Source organism: Macrobrachium rosenbergii, chromosome 56 (genome assembly GCF_040412425.1).
Source record: "Macrobrachium rosenbergii isolate ZJJX-2024 chromosome 56, ASM4041242v1, whole genome shotgun sequence".
In the NCBI taxonomy this organism is placed as follows: Eukaryota; Metazoa; Arthropoda; class Malacostraca; order Decapoda; family Palaemonidae; genus Macrobrachium; species Macrobrachium rosenbergii.
Genome location: NC_089796.1, coordinates 25,217,310 through 25,236,696, shown reverse-complemented (window position 1 = coordinate 25,236,696; position 19,387 = coordinate 25,217,310). Strand labels below are relative to the sequence as shown.

General features: G+C 42.2%; 1 protein-coding gene across 1 annotated transcript in view; it reads left to right on the top strand.

Moving 5' to 3' along the window:
• The window catches only part of Idh3a (isocitrate dehydrogenase [NAD] subunit alpha, mitochondrial), a 30,702-nt gene that overhangs the window by 4,780 nt on the left and 6,535 nt on the right, over positions 1 to 19,387 (top strand). The window contains exons 2-3 of the mRNA XM_067099955.1: positions 1,983 to 2,111; positions 9,062 to 9,462. Coding sequence (XP_066956056.1) covers positions 1,983 to 2,111; positions 9,062 to 9,462 — 530 coding nt within the window. The remainder of the gene's footprint in view (positions 1 to 1,982; positions 2,112 to 9,061; positions 9,463 to 19,387) is intronic.

Here is a 19,387-nt window from a genome sequence, read left to right as displayed (position 1 = left end):
GTTGAGAGGGTCATCAGACAGAGTTGTGACTCTAAGACTGTTTTTTTCTTTGCTTATCCTAGCCTTGGCAAAGAGAGTAGGCGAGCTCCATGGCCTTTGATATTAAGCACTCGATGGGAAGGGAATGTGTTATGCTCAAGTTGAACAAGGAATTTGTAATCGAGACTCAGAACCCGTAGGTCCCTGATGTTAGATTCGTGTCTGTTTCAATCCCCTGTGGGAAGACTTTGTAGGTATAATCAGAACGAGACGCTACTTACTCTGATTAGAGTGCTGCGGTACTACCTTAAGAGAACTCGGCATCTCAGGCCTGAGTGTCAACGCCTCTTCATTAGAACCGACGTTGCCACAGAAGAGGTGTCCAAGAGAACATCCTCTTTCGAGCTTCATGGCACAGCAATGGGCTTGCGCTTTGTATGAAAAGGTAAACAGCATTTCGGTCTGGGCGAGAGGTCATGAAATTAGGGCCATTGCCCCGTCCTTCACATTCCGGAAGAACCTGTGGGTTCAGCAGGAAATACAGGCAGGTATGTTGTTGCACCGGGCCACACTTGCCTCGTATTATCTTCAGGACTTGCCCATAAGTCTTTGGACACGCTTTTACTTGGATCTTGTGCTGGCTGCCCAACAAGTTGTGTGGTTCATCCGGCTCCCCTAGGGGACATGTGCGTGTCATCTAAGGTATAGGGTAAGCTGGAAAGAAGGGGTGTAGGTGACTGGTCTCGTCCCTTTTCTCTTTTACCTGTCTCTATTTAGACAGAGACAGGTAACTAGCTGTCACTTGCTGGGCGGACAAGTTTGCAGGTGACTATCTAACAAGGACACCCTGTACTTCATCTTTGTAGATGGTTTGGATGCATGTCCCCCTCTCTCTAGACAAGGGGAGAGAGGGGTAGACAGTAAAACAAACCAGTTGGTCTTATTAGCATGTTTTATTGTCTGACACTCTTGGGTTCTTCCAAGCTTTTGTTTTCAAAATAATGATGCAACTCATTACTTTAAGCCCATAAGTCTAGCAGATGCAACATCCCTTATGTCCAACAATCTAGAAGTGTGAGAGTCCATCCTTAGCTCTTCCAGACCAGGAAGGTATTCCTGGGTGGGTAGAACCAAACCAGTTGGTTCAGAGATTTACTGAGACCCCACCCGCCAATGGGTAAGTCTCCTATGTAAAGACTGATGGTTTGTATTTGTGTAGGAACAAATAGCAAAATTTTAAAGTAATATGTATTTTTCCTAACATACAAACCTAAAGGTCTACATTTTCTCCCCACCTCAGCCACCCCTCATTCTGGTACTGGGGCCAAAAGGCAAAGTGGAGTGCAGACAAACGAGTGGGGGGTGTGGGGGGCTTCCCTCCCTCTACCGTTGTTAGTTAACAACCTTGTCTGAAAGTTAAAAGGCTGTTCCAGCTCATGTCCGCAAGCTAAATCCCTATGAGAAGACCTTCAGGTTTGTATGTGAGGAAAAATACTAATTACTTTAAAAAAGTGGGTGCAGCTAGGGCCTGAAGACATGCTGCAAACACCCTATAGTAATGCCTACTGTGCACGTGGGGTGCACTGATGGCACCAACCCCCTTGAGGGGTATTCATGTATAGTATATTTGTTGTTAAACCAGAAACAAATGGCCATACTACAATAATTCAAAGAACATTCTACCAATTTTACAGTGTACGGTTATAATCAGCTAAATACGGTGGAGTAATAATAATAATAATAAATAAGTTGTGTACTGTACATGCTGAATTCATAAACTTAAGATGTGATTAGTTTTGAAAAGCACTGAAGACTTAACAATGTTGTGAGGTGATGGGAGCAGTCCCGAAGTTACTGATTCTAGTAGGCTGTTGGTGTTTTGGCTAACTATTGAAGCTGATCCCCCAAAGACTTTATGTTCCAAATGAAGTGCTAGGTTGATTTTGTCTCAAGATTTTTTTTTAAAGATTGCCATTGACTTTTGTAGTGATCTTTCTTTACAGCTTAACAAAGTCCGTGTAAGTGGGGCGAGGGCATTTAGTGTTGACTTGCGCACTGTGACACTCATCCCTGGTGATGGTATTGGACCAGAGATCTCTGCAGCAGTTCAAAAAATTTTTGGTGCAGCAAATGTAAGTAAATTTTATGGTATGCATAGGTGCTGGTTGTGATAATCAGTACAAAATAATCTCATGAAAATATTAAGCCCCTTTACTAGATTTACTAGATAATGGACTGTGCTATTAGAAAAATTTGACTATGATAATTTATTGGCTAAACTGACTTTTAGCAGACATTTCTGTTAAATCAACGGAGTCCATTGCTACTGGATTCTACTGCTTTCATATTTTTATCTCTACTGAAGGTAATTTATTACCCATTCATTGTTTAACACACCTTAATAATACAGTACCTGTATATGTAAGTTAACAGTTTTGTAACTTTTAATTGTGGGCAGTTTCTTTAAAATTAAGTTTTATATATGTAACTTACCCAGTAATTACTTAGCTAAGAGTTTCTACTTGAACGGCAGTTAGAATTCTGAATTCGCGCTAGCGATTCTTTTGTTTGTATAGGTGACTATGCCCCGCCCACTTTCGGGGTATGAAAGAGGAACAACACCGCCAACACGACAATTTGCTTCTGCCGCTTGTAGCATCAACACCTGGTGTTTTTACAGCAGTTCAGAGTTTTGGAATTCGTATTGGCTATGTATTTTCTCCTTTGGTGAAGTATTTGTAGCCATTTCGGCATTTTTTCATTTGACTTCACGGATTTGACTTTTTGACTAGTTAGGAAATGTCTGACAGTAGTAGTTCTAGGTTCCGGTATTGCAGTAAGGGCTACAATACACGGATGAAAAAAGTTACCTACGACTCTCACACCCTGTGTACGGGTTGCAGAGGTCAGGTTTGTTCAATAGATTTGACTTGTGACAAATGCAGAGATTGGGGGGAACAGAAATGAAAAACCTTAAATTCTCATTTAGCGAAGCTAGAAAGAGATAGGAAGAGGAAAGCAGCCGCTAAAGCTAGCAGAAAAGTGCCCTGATGCTTTCAGGTGCCCTGAGGTGGTCGGATGTTCTCTTTCGTTGGAGCGCCCCAAAGCTGCCAATCTTCCCATAGTGCTCGAAACCTATCAAGTCTCCAAGCGCCCTGCAGCTTCCGATCAGCCTTCTCCTGCATTGGACCCCTCTCTTGAACCACCGCAACGCAAGTTGGATAACATCCTTAACCTTTTGCAGAAGCCTACAGCTCAGGCTGCCCCTGATTTAGTTGTGATGACTTCTCTGATCTCTTCAGCAGATGAAGAAGAGGAGCAGGATACATCTTCGGCGCCGTATGCGTCTCTCCTCAAGTGCCTTCTTCAGCATTTCCCGGAATTTTTCTCTCCGAGCTCTCCATCCTCTCCAGGTTCGTCTTATTTGATGAGCTCTCAGTCCATGGATTTTCCTCGACTACCGAAGATGGTTCTCTTCAAATCTCCGAAGAAAGCTCTTTGACTAGTGGAGGACTGGGTTTCCAAGAAGAGGGTTCAAGGGAGAGCTTGTTTTAGCATTCCTCCTTCCTGCCTCTCATGTATGAGGTATTTGTCATACACAACGGGAGAAGTTCCTTCTCTGGGAGTGACTGCCTCCTCCCAGGGGGACTTCTCTGCGCTCATTGACTTGGCATGGAGATCGGCTCTCGCGTCGGCAGAAACCTTCTTCTCAGCACTGAAGATGGATCAGCTTTTGAAGAGTATTTTTAAGACCTTTGAAGTGTTGAGTTTTCTTGACTGGTGTTTAGGAGCGCTTGCCAAGAAACTTCAAGAACCAGCTTTTTTGTGCAATAAACTTGCAGACCTGGATAATTTTCTGTCTTGCGCAGATAAAGCTGTTAGAGATGGCTCACATGAATTAGCTGCACTGTATGCCATGGGCATTTTAAAGAAGTGTGAACTCTGTGTCTCATTCACATTGAAGGGTGTGACAGCCTCACAGAAATCGGCTCTACTGTTTTCTCTTCTGGATGAACAGCATTTGTTACCTCAGTCCACCATAAATGAGATTGCAGTGAGCCTGCACCAAAAGTCAACGCAGGATTTGTTGACTCAGGATTGACCTGCATTCTCGGCTAAACCATCATCTCTGCTCGAACTTCTTAAGCCATTTTGTGGAAGGATTCGTATTGAAAGCTTACTCCATCGGCTCAGAGAAGTATTCGGCCATGTCGAAGGAAGTGTCCTCTCTTCTGAACAAAAAGGCTATAGAAATAGTGAGAAAGGCAAACATGAAAGGATTTTACAATCGCCTTTTTGTAGTTCTCAAAGCTTCAGAAGGTAGGAGACCGGTGCTCGACATAAGTGCCTTGAACATCTTCGTAGAGAAAACGAAATTCAACATGGAAACCATCCACTCAGTTCTGGCTTCCATCCATCAGGGGAAGTGGATGGTTTCCCTGGACATGCAGGATGCTTATTTCCATATTTCGATTCATCTGAATTCGTGGAAATACCGTACCTACGTTTCATTTTCGAGGACCAGATTTTTCAATTTTGAGCACTTTGTTTCAGTCTCTCTATGGCCTCACAAGTTTTCACTGGAGTGTTGTCTCCTTTGGCGGGTTGGCTACGTTTAGCGGGAGTGAGTATCTCGTTGTACCTAGACAATTGGCTAATTTGTTTACCCACGAAGATACAATGCATGAAGGACTTAAAGAAAAATCTTCTTTTGAGTCACAAATGACTCCCACTCAGAAGACTCTTTATTTGGGATTTCTGATAGACTCGAGTTTTTGGGCTTTTCCGTCACCCAGGAGAGTAGTAGACTGTCTGAGGAAAGTAGACCTCTTCCTCTCGCTTCGTTCGTGCTCCGCCACCCAGTGGATGAGTCTTTTTGGGACGTTGGCTTCTTTAGAACAATTCATGAGACTAGGAAGACTTCACATGAGACCTCTCCAGTTCTATTTAAGGGCGTGCTGGGATCGAAAAGTTCATTAGGACCGCCACATCTTTCCAATAACTCCAGAGATAAAGGAGTATCTGTGGTGGTGGAGGTCTGCAGACAGACTTTTAGAAGGGAAGTCACTCGCTCCGATGAGCCCCGACCTTGACTTCTTTTCCGATGCATCGGATATAGGTTGGGGAGCGCTCGTGGGGAACCTGGAAGTCTCAGGGAAGTGGTCGTCGGAAGAAAAAGGGCTGCATATCAACGTGAGAGAGTTGAAGGCTATACATCTAGGTCTGCAACACTTTGCAACGCAGGTACACAGCAAGATTGTAGCGGTACGTGGGGACAATACCACAGCCCTGGCGTACATCAAACATAAGGGAGGGACACACTCCTTTTCTCTCTGTGAAGTAGCGAGAAATCTGCTATGCTGGGTGGATCGGAACCAGACATGATTAGTCACCCGGTTCTTACAGGGCAAGTGCAATGTCCTGGCGGACGAGCTGAGCTGTCACAAACAAATTCTACCCACGGAGTGGACGTTAGATCTTCAAGTCTGTGCCAACCTTTGGAAACTATGGGGTCAACCGAGCATAGACCTATTTGCAAGTTCCAGGAATTACCGTCATCCTCTGTTTTGTTCCCCGTTCCCGGATCCTCTAGCTTGGGCAACGGATGCAATGACCCTGGACTGGTCCAACCTAGACCTTTATGCTTTCCCCCCTTTCAGAATGATACGGGAAGCATTAAGGAAGTTTTGCTCTTACCAAATGTAAGATGACTCTCGTGGCGCCCTTCTGGCCGCAGAAGGAGTGGTTCCCAGGCCTGATCAATCTACTTGTAGATTTTCCGAGGCTCCTTCCCAAAATTCCAAGTCTGCTCAGACAGCCCCATGTCAGGAGGTCTCATCAAGGACTATCCTCTCTGGCCCTAACAGGATTTCGAATGTCCACAGACTCACTAGGGCGAAAGACTTTTCTAGAGCAGCAGCAAAAGCTATCGCCAAACGTAGACACTTTTCCTCCAATAACATCTACCAAGCTAAGTGGGCACGTTTTAGGAGTTGGTGCAGGAGAAATAAAGTCTCTTCCTTAAAAACTTCTATCACTCAAATAGCAGACTTCCTTTTCTATTTGAAATCCTCAAAAGGGTTGTCGGTCGCTACTATAAAGGGTTACAGGGCTATGCTATGCTCCGTTTTTCGTCATAGAGGCCTAGACATCTCGAACAACCTTGACTCGTCCGATCTGATTAAGTCTTTTAATATCTCCAAGTCCAAGAAAGAGGCTTCCTTCTCTTGGAATCTTGATGTGGTCCTTAAGTGGTTTTCTGATCCTTGATTTGAACCAATGTGCTCTTCTTCTCTAAGGGGTTTGACTCAGAAAACTCTTTCTGGTGGCCTTAGCAATGGCTAAGAGAGTAAGTGAACTGCAAGCTATAAGCAAGTGGATCGGTTTTTTGCAAGGTAATGCAGTCTGCTCCCTTTTGCTTGTTTTTCTAGCTAAAAATGAGAACCCTTCACATCCCTGGCCCCGTTCTTTTTTTGTTCCGAGTTTATCAGATATCCTAGGCACGAAAGAAGAAGAGAGAAAGCTGTATCCTGTTTGTGCCCTCCGTTATTATTTACATCGAACGGAGAAGATTAGAGGCCAGTTTAGTAATCTCTGGTGTTCGGTTAAAAACCCTTCTAGACCCCTTTCAAAGAGCGCCATTTCATTTTTCTTGAGGAATCTCATAGTTGAGGCAAACTCTCAATTAGCAGAAATGGACTTAACGATTTTGAAAGTTAAAGTGCATGAGGTTAGAGCAGTTGCTACTTTGGTAGCGTTCAAACACAGTCTTTCACTCTCGGCCATCCTGGAAGCAACACATTGGAAGTGCAAGTCGGTGTTCGCAATGCATCATTTGCGGGACGTCGAGACAAGTTATGATAACTGCAGTAACCTAGGACCTGTGTCCGTAGCTGGCGTAGTGATGGGTGAAGAAGTGTAGGAAGTCTCCCTTCCTTTCCTTTCCTCTTCGCCTTGAAAATGGTGTTGAGTTCTTGGGGAGCCTAGGAGGGTACCATGTACCTGGAGTGCCCACTAGTTAATTATGTGTTGGGTAGTGGTCTTGTTTTTATTTTTAATCATTGTTTAATTATGGTATAGGTGACTTTGTTGTTCTGTTTTTGTTATTGTTGTGGTACTGTGCCCAGGGCAGGGGCAACTATTTATGCTGTGGCAGCCTTTGGTGTACACCATCGCAAAGCTTAACCTTATACTTCGTCAGCCATTGGAGTACTCCTTCGCTGCAAAGTGTCCCACTTAAGTAGAGGCGCTTCTGGCCATACTGCCACGCCACTACAAGTTAAGTATAACTTAGTTTAACCAGACCACTGAGCTGATTAACAGCTCTCTTAGGGCTGGTCGGAAGGATTAGATTTATTTTACGTCGCTAAGAACCAACTGGTTGCCTAGCAATGGGACCTACAGCTTATTGTGGAATCCGAACCAGATTATGACGAGAAATTAATTTCTGTCACCAGAAATAAATTCCTCTAATTCTTCATTGGCCGGCACACCACTACAGGTGAGACGAGCGCCACCAGAGGTGGTATCTACCTGCAGCAGCTCTCTCATCAGGTAAGGAACAACTAATTATCTTTTTAATTTTAAAGTAAGATTTTGTCCATGATTCCCCTCCTCCTTTCAATGTGGAATCAGCTAAGTAATTACTGGGTAAGTTGCATATATAAAAATGACATTTTTATAATAAAATAAATTATTTATATATACTTACCCAGTAATTACGGATGGAGCCCACCCACCTCCCCACCTATGGACTCTTTTTTTGCACAAACAAATCGTCGTGTTGGCGGTGTTGTTCCTCTCTCGTACCCCGAAAGTGGGTGGGGCATAGTCACCTATACAAACAAAAGAATCGCTACGGCAAATTCAGAATTCTAACTGCCGTTCGAGTAGAAACTCTTAACTAAGTAATTACTGGATAAGTATATATAAAACTTTATTTTATTATAAAAAAGTCATATTTATTAAGCTATAGACTTACAACAACGGGCTGAGGACACTCTTGATAATAACTATAAAATGTAGTAGTAATGTATTTTGAAATATTTACCAATGCTTTGTTTTTCTTATATATTCAGCCCTATTTGTATTTGGGTTACATTCCATCATATCATTTGTAAAAGTGTTGTATACCAGAATGCATTACATGTATATACAGTATAAAGGTTTAAGTTCATGGGATAGTAACCAGTCTGTTCCAGTAGCCTGTACAAAGTTTTTTGTTTTTTTCCATATACAGCAACTGAATACCTGATGTTTCACAAAGAGTATTGAACAAAACTCTTGATATCTTGCACATCACTTCAGACTTTGAATACAATCGCATTCACAAGGTTGTTCAGAATTCAGTTTATTCACATGCCCAAATTTCTTAATAAATGTCTCAACTAGTCACCAAAAATGTGATATAGAAAAAGATTGGAGTATTGCCATGTATCCTCATAGTGGTTGCTTGTTCTGAGCATTGTCCAAATGATGCATGCATGCAAGTCATGTCACTGCTTTTTATTAAATATTCAGCATATCTTTTTAGTAGCACGTTGTCTATCGACTCCTAAATGCGATCATGGTGTATTTATGATCATACAAAAATCATTTTAATTAAATTTTGTGTAGGGGTTAGTATAATAAATGGCTGTAAAACTAGGGTTGTGTTAGTATTGTTCTGGTCATATGTTACTGTATGCACTGTTAAAGTTTTGTAACAGACTGATCATAATGGCATTGAGAAGTCACGTAATGAAATCTTTCATGTCGCTTATATTCTGTAGATGGCACAGCAAAGTAAAATATGATTTGTGTTTACGAATGTTATGCTTCTTAGTAAGTAATAACACTAGAACAGTATTTTGTTGGGACAGTTTTTACTTCAAACTATACTGAAACAAAATGTTACTGTGTTTTAGGTAATGTACTTTTATAGATTTTTGTTCCTTAGTTGTCTCCTATTTTTATTTCCTCTTGTCACTCTGTGGGTGCACAATTGCATAACAGTAATTATCATTCCTCATTGCAAATAAGATCTTAACATAGTGTTTTGTCTTTCCCTTGAGAGACTCTTCATTACTTGCTTTCATTTTAGGTTCCAATTCAGTGGGAGGAAGTCGATGTAACCCCAGTCAAGGGACCAGATGGTAAATTCGGAATTCCTCCTGCTGCAATTGAATCTGTGAATCGTAATGGAATTGGACTGAAAGGGCCACTCATGACTCCCGTTGGCAAAGGCCATCGCTCTCTCAATTTAGCTATTCGTAAAGAATTCAGCCTTTATGCCAATGTTCGTCCATGCAGGAGTATTGAAGGATATGAGACGTTGTATAATGATGTAGATGTTGTAACTATTCGTGAAAACACCGAAGGAGAATACTCTGGGATCGAACATGAAATTGTGGATGGTGTTGTTCAGAGTATTAAGCTGATCACAGAACCAGCATCTCGTCGTGTGGCAGAATATGCCTTCCAGTATGCTCGTAACAATGGAAGGTAGGTTTTGCATTTTTTTAAGTAACTATAAAGAAAGTTATTTGTGCAAGAAACATTGTGAAGTATACTTTTAAATTTTTCCATCAGGAGACAATTCTCATGTTTCATTTGTAAACTTGCAAAATGGTGCATGTTCAGATGGTCATGGTTTTAATAGTTTAGCATAGTATAGTAGTTAGGCCCACTTTGTGACCTGATCCTAGGACATTAGACTGGGACTTATCCTAAACATTGTATCTAGTTATTTGTCATACTTCACAGTTACATTTGGAAACAAATTTTTTGTTTATATAAGTTTGTAAACATTCTATTTCAGGTATATATATGTAAGTTCTTCTGTATATTTTACTGGTAAACTTTATTTTTTTTTCATTTCCACTACACTATATATTTTTGAGGTGTAACTTACCTTCCGTCATTTGCTTTATTTGCGACTGCTTGCGTGGGTTTGACAAGTGTTGAAACTGAAACAGTTGTTAACCAAAGTTCCTGATAGTTACCCCCAACCTTTGGAGGATCAGGGTAAGACAGCGACTGTTTTGGTTATCGTTCTTTTCTTGTCAAGGAAATCAGCCAGTGTGTATATACAAGTGCTCTGAAATTTGGATTTGTTTTTCTTGGTTAATGAATTGGATTGTCTGGATTTTAGTTTGTTTTTGACAGTATGAATTCTCCTCAATCTTCCCTATCAGAATCTGTTAGATATTATAAGGTATACTGTATAAGTTAAGAGGTTTTAAGACCAGATTGGGTTCATTGAAGTATGATACTCACATAATATGCAGTGATCATCGAGGGGTGAATTGTGATTCAGATAACTATTGTGATCATTGCAAGGATTGGTCTTTGGAAGAGATAGAGATGATAAATTGGCGAATTAGAAGAGAGAAGGACAGACTTGGAAAGTGAGTAAAGAGAACAGGTAGTCTTGAATCTAGGTCTTCTTTAGAATTAACACCTGGTCAAGAAGACAAGAAATAAATCTGTAGATTCTACTCTAGTGGAAATAAATCCTTCTACACACACTGAGTCACCTCAGGGTTGTAGGTTTGACTTATTGCAGTCATATTGATTCAGTTAAATCTAGAGTTGATTTTTTGTGAAACAAATTGAATCTTTTGCATCGAATGTGTCTGGTACTTTTTGAGAGACAGTGTCCCCTCATTCCTTTGGCCACTCTGTGGATGCAGCCTTGCCTGTCACCTTTACATCCCCCTGCTGACAGGCCTGATAGTCCTGGGTTTCCAGATGAGGACTAACATCCCAGGATGTTCAAGGACTGTGCCATCTGTCTCTTCCCTTGGCTTCTCAGTCCTCTATGGGCAGAGTTAGATCAAGATCGCATAAGGATAGGTATGGCAGGTCCATATCTTCGTGTTTTATGGTAGGTCTAGCTCTTCATTTTTACGTGGCTGACCCCATTGTCCCACGGGTTATTCTAGCGATTCATCCGAGTGATCTATAGTGAGTGCTGCTGTAACACCTGCAGCCATTGCTGGGAGCCCTGAGCCTGTAGATAGGCAAATAGGTAGTAAACATTAGCACCTGTTCCCCACTTCAATAACCAATGGTCCAAGTTGTGCTTTTGACAAAGCCACTGTTATGTCCATTCCCAGGTTTTTGTGGCTTTTATGGACTGCCTTTTAAGCTCAGGCTAAGTGTGCCAGATACTTCCATTGGCCTTTGGGTCTGTTGCTTTCTGCTAGGCGATTGAGGACACGGGAGGCATCGAGTCCGTGAGGCATCAGTGAGTACGCATGAGGCCTCAGCAAGTCCTCACGAGGCATCAGTGAGTATGCATGACGCCTCAGCAAGTCCACACGAGGCATCAGCAAGTCCACACAAATTCATCGAGGCTGCATGAGGCATCAAGTCCTCTTTCTGTTCATAGCCCACAGGAGGTATTAAGTATGTGTGATCATGTTCATAGAGGCCTCAGTGTGGTGCATCGGACATTTCCAGTTTTGGAGGGTAAGTTGCCCAAGAAGAAGGGTTCTTGCCCCCATGTCTTGTTAATTTGACTCTTTCCCATGTTGAGAGAGCTTTCGACTTTCATGTTTCTGCCAGAATGGATTAGGAGAACTTTAGCTCCTAGTCTTGTGAGACCATCTGGTTCTGGGGCTACTTGTGTCTCTGATGAAGAGGACTCTTACAGACTTGTCATTTGTGCTTAGATACCCGCAGTATGAATGTGAATAATTCAGGATAGGATCAAGTAAGTTATTCACTGTTTTAAACAGTGCCTGTTTTGTGTCTAAATAAACATATCTAAAAATGTTATTGCTTCATGGACAATTTTGTTCATTGCATGTATGGCACTGTGAACGACAAATTGTAAAAAACGTAAAAAGTCTGTGAATGACCCTGGATAGGATCAAGTTTGAAGCGATAATGCTAAAAAAATTTTTTTATATTGGTTAATTGACAATTTTGTTCATCGCTTGTATGACACTGTAAACCACAAATTGTAAAACAGACTTGTAAAAAATGTCTGTATGAATAATTCAGGATAGGATCAAGTAAGTTTTAAACATCGACTGTTTTATGTGTAAATAAACATATCTAGAAATGTTATTGCTAAAAAAAAATGTTTAGGTTGGTTCATGGATAATTTTGTTCATTGCTTGTGTGTCACTGTGAACGACAATTGGTAAAAAATGTGAAAAAGTTTGTGAATGATCCTGGATACGATCAAGTGTGAGTTATACACTGTTTTTGACTGTTTTATATGTAAATAAACATATCTTGAAATGTTATTGCTAAAAATATTTTTAGACTGGTTCAAGGACAATTTTGTTCATTGCTTGTACGGCACTGTGAACGACAAATTGTAAAAAAAAAAATCATGTAAAACAAGTGTGAAGAAAATTTATTCTAAAATAATTGTCACCCACTGAAATATCCCATTCTCTCAATGGGACGTGTCAGAGAAAACAGTTATAATAATATAGGGATAACTTGCTTAAGATGCCCAGATTCTCTCAGGATTTTGAAAGTCCAAAAGTTTTTTTGTTGTGCAGTTTTCTCAGAACTTACTTTTTCAAAACTAAATGCTCATCTCTCCTAAAGACTGAACTAAATTCCATGAAACTCTTACAGAGTGTAGTATAACCATGTACAGCGGACCCCTGCCTATTCTCCTATTCGTGGTGTTTTTCATAGAGAAATATTCAGATATTACTGTATTTTCTTATCATTTTCATGACTAAATGCACTTTTTATATAAGTAACTTACCAAGTAATTACATATTTATTAGTTCACTTTACACGGCAGCTTGAATTCAAAATTTCGTTTGTAACACTGCACGTCTGTGTAGGTGACCAGTTCCACCCACTAGCTGGAATATTAGGAACGACTTTAGCAGATAACCTCAGTCTGTTCCTGCCGTGCTCAGGTGAACAACGTGTATATGGCGGCAGCTGTATTCATTATTTTCCGGATATAATATGTGGATTTCGGTGGTGTACACATCCACTGGAATGCGTATTAGTAACCTTCATGAAATCTCATGATGAATTTTTGCGAGCCGCTGATAATAACTGCCCTTAAGTAATCTTCATATCTGTTATGCCATTCCTTTAGGCTGAATCTTTTGCATTATGTTTTGTTTACCAGGTCTAGCTTACTTACAGTGTGGGGTGGAAGATGTGAGAGTCTGACCACTACCTTGGAAATGGATTGGAGAGAAAGAGAATAACAAGCGAATGGTGTTTTCCCGGCATATACACTCGCAAGCCACAGATATGATTGCTTTAAAAGTAATTCTTCAATGTTTTGTCGTTCTTTTAGGGTAATCCAGGCAAAACTTTTTTTTGCCCTGGCTATTTGTGTGCTGCCGATGTAGTTTTGCCCTTAAATGTAAATCTTGCACCTTAAGTAGATTACTTGCAAGCCGTCACTATAATTTTGCCATAATATTACTTTTCAAATGTGTTTTCCAGGCATAGGCCCTCGCTAGCCGCCAATTATTTGCCTTAACATAATTCTTGAACGTTACGTCATTCTTTTAGGCTAATCCAGGCGAAATGTTTTTCTTTTGCCTAGGCTACTTGCAAGTAGCTGATGTAGTTTTGCCCTAAAAGTAATTCTTGCATCTTATGCCATTCATTTAGTCCAAATTTTTACATCAATGGGGTTTACAGGGCGTAGACTTTTCGCAAGCCGTTGTTATATGATTCCCTTAAAAGTAGTTCTTGGATGTTTCTTCATTCCTTCAGGCCAAAGATTTGCATTTTATGTTTGTATGCCGAACCTAGTATACTTACTAGCCATCGGTAAATAATATTACCTTAACCTTCACATTTTTTCCCTTGCAGAGAATTGAAAGTGTAATGGCAGAAAATAGTAAGGAGAGAAGGGTGCTTATTACACAGGTCCTAGATTTTATAGCAAGCTTCCTTTTGGGCTGAGGCAGTTTGAGGATTTGAAGTCTTTCAAACAAACTTTAAACTTTTTTGTTTATCAGTCACTGTGTGATATTCTATACCACAACAATGTGGAACACGCAGTGTGATGATGTATGCTCAGGGCAATATATCTGATGAATAAACTTTTAATGTGATAATGGAAGCCCTGAAAGCACTTTGGAAGTTGTGCGAGACCTAGATAAGTGTCAACAAGTAACAAGTTAAAATAGCACTTTTCGTCGGCCAAGAATTGGTCCCAGTATTTGCCTCGTCAGTATATTGTGTAGAGTACTCGCCCTGTCAGTACATTTACGAAATTGTACCTTTTTTTCTGAGAAGTTTCTGTACAAAGCTGACATACCCTTTTTCTCTCCTTCTACTAGCCCCATGTCTTTGTCCACTTGCTTCTGCACCTGGCTCCCTAGCTTCCTTCCCATACCATTGCCAGTCTTGTGTCTGGGTTAACAGAAAATTAACCTTGCAAGTAAGTGTTGTGCAGTGGAGGGGGTGATTATCCATCCCGCCAGTTCTCCTAGACCTAAGTCACTGTCATACTCCCCTAGAACTGGGAGGAGTCTGAAAGTCCAATGGAGGCTGGTGGGAAGTCCTCCAGGTAGTTGCCCCCTCTGTCGAACCTGTTGCACAGTCCCAGGTATTGACAGGCAGACAATGAAAAGGCGTCTTGGTGGAAATGTAGTAGAGGAGGTGGTTGCTCGTCCTGCTGACTCTCCTAGACGAAGGTCCCTGTCAGACTCCCCTAAACCTGGGAGGAGGCATACTGTAAGTCCAAGGGAGGTCGGTGGGGTTTGCCTACAGGTATTCGCCCCCTCAGTTGAACCTGTCGTACATTCCCAGGTATCGGCAAACAGCCACTGGAAAGGCGTCTTGAAGGATGTGTAGTGTTAGATAGCCACTGGAAAGGCATCTTGATAGATGTGTAATGTTATCATCTCTCATCGAATTGACGTCTTCCTGAGCACCTAGCTCCAGCCTACTAGTGTTTGGCGCCAGTTCGTGTTCTCTCAGCGCCTATTCCTGGACGCCCGACACCAGTTCCCGGGTGCTCAGCGTTCTCTTTAGTACCTGGCGCTAACCTTCAGAGCTCCCATCATCCACTCTCGTGCGCCCTGCGCCAGCCTTCTTATGTCTAGTGATAATTCCTCTTTAGTACTTGGCGCCCATCTTTGCTGAGAACGTTGTTCTTTCTTGAGCGCCAGTCTCCGATTGAATGCCTGGCTCTGGCTTTTCAAGTGGCCGGCACCAGTCTCCGATCACCAGCTGCCAACTCTTCAGTATCAGACTTCCGCCTCTGAGTGCCATACAGATCGCTCAACGACATTTTGGTTCTCTTCAATCTATCCCACCTTTGCCTAGGGTTCAAGATGAGCCAATGTTGCTCCTTTTTTAGTGACAGTTAGTGTCTCAGAGTCCTGTCCTTTGCAGACAAGGATTTTTTGTCCCGAATTTATGAGCTTGTTGACAGAATCTCCCTCCTCTGGCATTTTTTCTTCATCCTCCAAGAAGTCTCTCAGGGAGTTGGAAGTTTGACTTTTGTTGAAAATGGAGCAAGACAAGTGTCTTTGGACTTTTTGCTCCCTCAGGTGCTTCGACGGAACAATACCTCCTTGTTGGAGATCTTGTCAAGAATTTGAAATAAAAGGTTTTTTCTTGACTAGCAGCAGGAGCACAGGCTAAGAAAATAGAGGACCCCAAAGTGTTTACCAAGAGACATTGCCTCGGATTGTCTCTTAGTCCTGTCCTGTACAGATATGGACAGTTAAGATGGGATTTAGAGCTTTCCACTCTTTTCTCTGGAATTTCAAGAAGATAGAGCTCAGGTGCTCCTTTTCTACTGTGAGAGTGACACAGTCGCAATCAGCCCTGTTATTTTTGCCTACGGACCTTCATCACCTCTTCCTCAGAACCCAGTCTCCGTTGCAAGAGTCGACTTCTTGGACATCAGTCTCAACTCAGAATTTTCAGGCTTTCCATCTGCCTAGAGAATCTCTGCTTGTTTCAGGCAGTCCGCAAATATTGCCCCTTTTTGGGGACTCTGTTGTCCACCGAGACGTTAGTCAAGTTAGACAAACTTCATATGAGTCGGACCTGCAATGGTGGCTGTACATACATAGACGAAGTAGGGAACTCCCTTCTTCCTCCAAGCCCAGGCCTAGTCTTCTGCTTTACACCTTGGATCTTGGTCGAGGAACCCACGGTTAACCAGAAACCTTACGGGTCTTGCTCCCCGGATGATGGATCCTTCTCACATATGTTACAGAGCTCTAAGCATTTCTCTTGGGAGCTTCAGTCTTGTTGACCTTAGTTTACATCTCTAGATGAGATTTCATTCCTAGCATATACGGAGGAGAAAGGCTCATTTTCTCTTTCATTTTCTCTCCAAGCAAGGGAACCTCTACTGTTAACAGGTCAGATTCAATTTCATTCAAGTCATCTAAAGTTCTTGTAGACGAACTGAGAGCAGGTACTTCCTTACGTCCCCTGGTCTGGCGGGAACTGTGGAGTCCATGAGGCAGACCATCTATGTTCCTATTTGCCACCTCAAGGAACCTTCGAAGATTCAGAAATCACCAGTACAAGGTTTTTCTGCTAGTCTTATTGCTTAAACTACTGTAGTGTGGTTGCAGAGGTCTAAATGGGCAGTCTCTACTCCTCTTCTTGGAGACATCTATGGCCCATTTTCGGATACCCCTTCTGTACCTGAGGAGATCTACAGCTTTCATACTCCATCAGTAAAGGGTATTGATCTATGCTTAACTAAGTGCTTAAACACAGGGGCCTAGCTTTTGACGACCCTATCTGGTCTTTGATATGTCCAAGCGAGCAAGGAATCTGGTCTTCTGGATCCTGGATGTATTTTGAATGACTGACGAGTTCTTTATTTGATCCCCTGCGTTCCTCTTATCGGCAACCTTACATGGAAGTCACCCTTGTGAGTGACCTCTGGCTTCAACTAGGACACACTGGTGAGATCCAAGTCATCATTTAGAGAAGGTATTTTCACAGGGAGACGCCTTTTTCCTTGTTTACTCTGGGATTTTTAGCAATAACGAGGATCTACTCAAGCTCTAGATCCATCCCTTCTCCTTTAGGAAGTTAACAGACATCATTGACTGAAGAAGAGGGAACCTTCTGTCCAGCTACAGCTTTTGGGATTTTATATGAACAGAATTGGACTAAGATCACATCCTGAAAGAGCTTATTGTTGAATGCCTAAGGAAATATTTTGCCTTTTAAGTGAAAGTCAAGGACATCAGAGCAGCCTCTTCCTCCTTAGCTTTCAGGCTCATTTGTCCTTTACTTCTATTCTGCTTAGTCCTACGGGAATTATATTTGTCTTCCGTGCTCTACTTCCATTCCACATATCCGTAATGGAAGTATAGTTGTTCTCCGCGTCACGCTTTCTTTTCAAGTGATCCCGATCATCTAACTCGCCTATCGCCTAGTTAGCTGGGCGACAGCTACAGTCTTGTGTCAGCTGCTGTCTGGCGCCAGCTATGGAGCTTCCAGAGCCACAAGCTTTTGGCTCGTCTGGCTCCCAGCTCGCCTGGTGCCAGCTCTTGCCCTGAGCGCCTGCCAGCTCCCACGAACGCCTGCTAACTCCCACTGGCACCCGCTAGCTCCCATGGGTGCCCGCTAGCTCCCATGGGTGCCCGCTAGCTACCATAGGCGCCCGCTAGCTCCCACGAGTGCCCGCCAGTCCCGAGCTCTTAGCTCAACTGGCTCTCAGTGCTTTTGGCACCAGCTACAGCCTGACACCAGATCATTCTCCGAGCTTTCAAGCCCTCTCCAGCTCTGTGGGAGAATAGGGAGGTCTCTGTCCTTTTGGAGATTTTCAGAGGACCATCCTCTACATATGGTGATATGGCAAGATCCGTTTCATTCACTGACTAGAACATATTGCCCTCATGGACTTCTGACTTGGGACACACAGAATTAAGAGAGCAGTTTGCCTTCTTTTAAGTAAAGCTAAAGACGTCATGGTAGCTTCTACCTCTTTAGCTTGCATATATTTTATGCCTCATACGTCCATTCTGCCTTCGAACTACTGGGAATCTAATCGTTCTTTGTGTCTCACTATTTTTAATGGAAGTTAAACAGTGTTGAATCTTTCAGTGCCTTGAGGCCATTTCTAGTGACTAGCATGGTATCACGGAAGGAAGCATATGATTGTTTTTTCCTACTGTCTCTTCACCTTGTAATAAGGTGTCGAGCTTTTTGCGGAGCCAGGGAGTACATTGTACCTGAAGCACCCACCACTCTCAGTGGATGGGTTGTGGTTTTATCTCATTGTAGATGACAATGTTGTCTGGTTTTTATTTTGGTGCTATGCCCAGGGCAAGGGTGAGCACCCATCATGCTTTGCTAGCCATGGAGCACTGTACTTCCTTCACTACAAAGTTCCCACTAAGGAGGCTACCCTTGGTTGTACCGCCATGCCACTACAAGTTAAGATGATCACCTATCAAAGGCAGTATCCCAGTAGCTCTCTTAACTGATAGGTAACGACAAGCATTGGTTTGCAATGCCAGCAGATTTTGTCTATTTCCAAATTCATTGCACAATGTTTTTGGAGTAGAATATGTCAATGTATCCCACCGTCTATCAATGTGGGAATCAGCTATGTAATTACCTGGTAAGTTACTTATATAAAAATGAAATTTTTATAATAAAGTAAAGTTTTATATATACTTACCAAGTAATTACATGGTCAGAGCCCACCCTCCTCCCCACTGATGGACATAAGGCATGAACAGATTGAGGTTATCTGCTAAAGTTGTTCCTAATATTCCTGCTAGTGGGCAGAACTGGTCACCTACACAGACGTGCGAAGTGTTATCCGCGAAATTTTGAATCCAAGCTGCTGTGTAAAGTGAACTAATAGCGATGTAATTACTTGGTAAGTACACAAGCAGTCCTTGGTTAATGGCAGGCTCGCTTAACAGCGATCTGGTTTTATGGCTCGTCTAGTGGCGAAAATTGGCAATTTTTGCTGCTGAAAATTGCCAATTTCCACTTATCAGCACCGATAATTGGGTATTGGCGCCGATACATACCTAACAGAGGCGCCGATAACCGAAAATCAGCGAAAAGAGCTGACGAGCCCCGAAAATCTGTTTTTGGTTATCATCACACCCTCAGAGCGGAACCCCCACCAATAAACAGGGACTACCTGTATATAAAACTTTATTTTATTATAAAAATGCCATTTTTGTGATAAAACTAACATATTCTGGTATAAGCATTTTTAGAGGGGTTTTAAGTATTCACGGATTTGAGCTATTCGCATGGGGTAGTGGTATGCATCCATTGCAAATACCAGGGGTCGCCTTTCGCTTTTCAATGCAACTTTTTATTTTGCATATTAACCCTTAAGGAACAGGCTAAATATATATCAAGCACACCCACCGACCGGGCAAACTTTAAGGTTGGCCAATTTAAGGAAAAAACACATGAATGGAAAGAGGAAGATATGCAAATGCACATGGTGTAAAAAAAA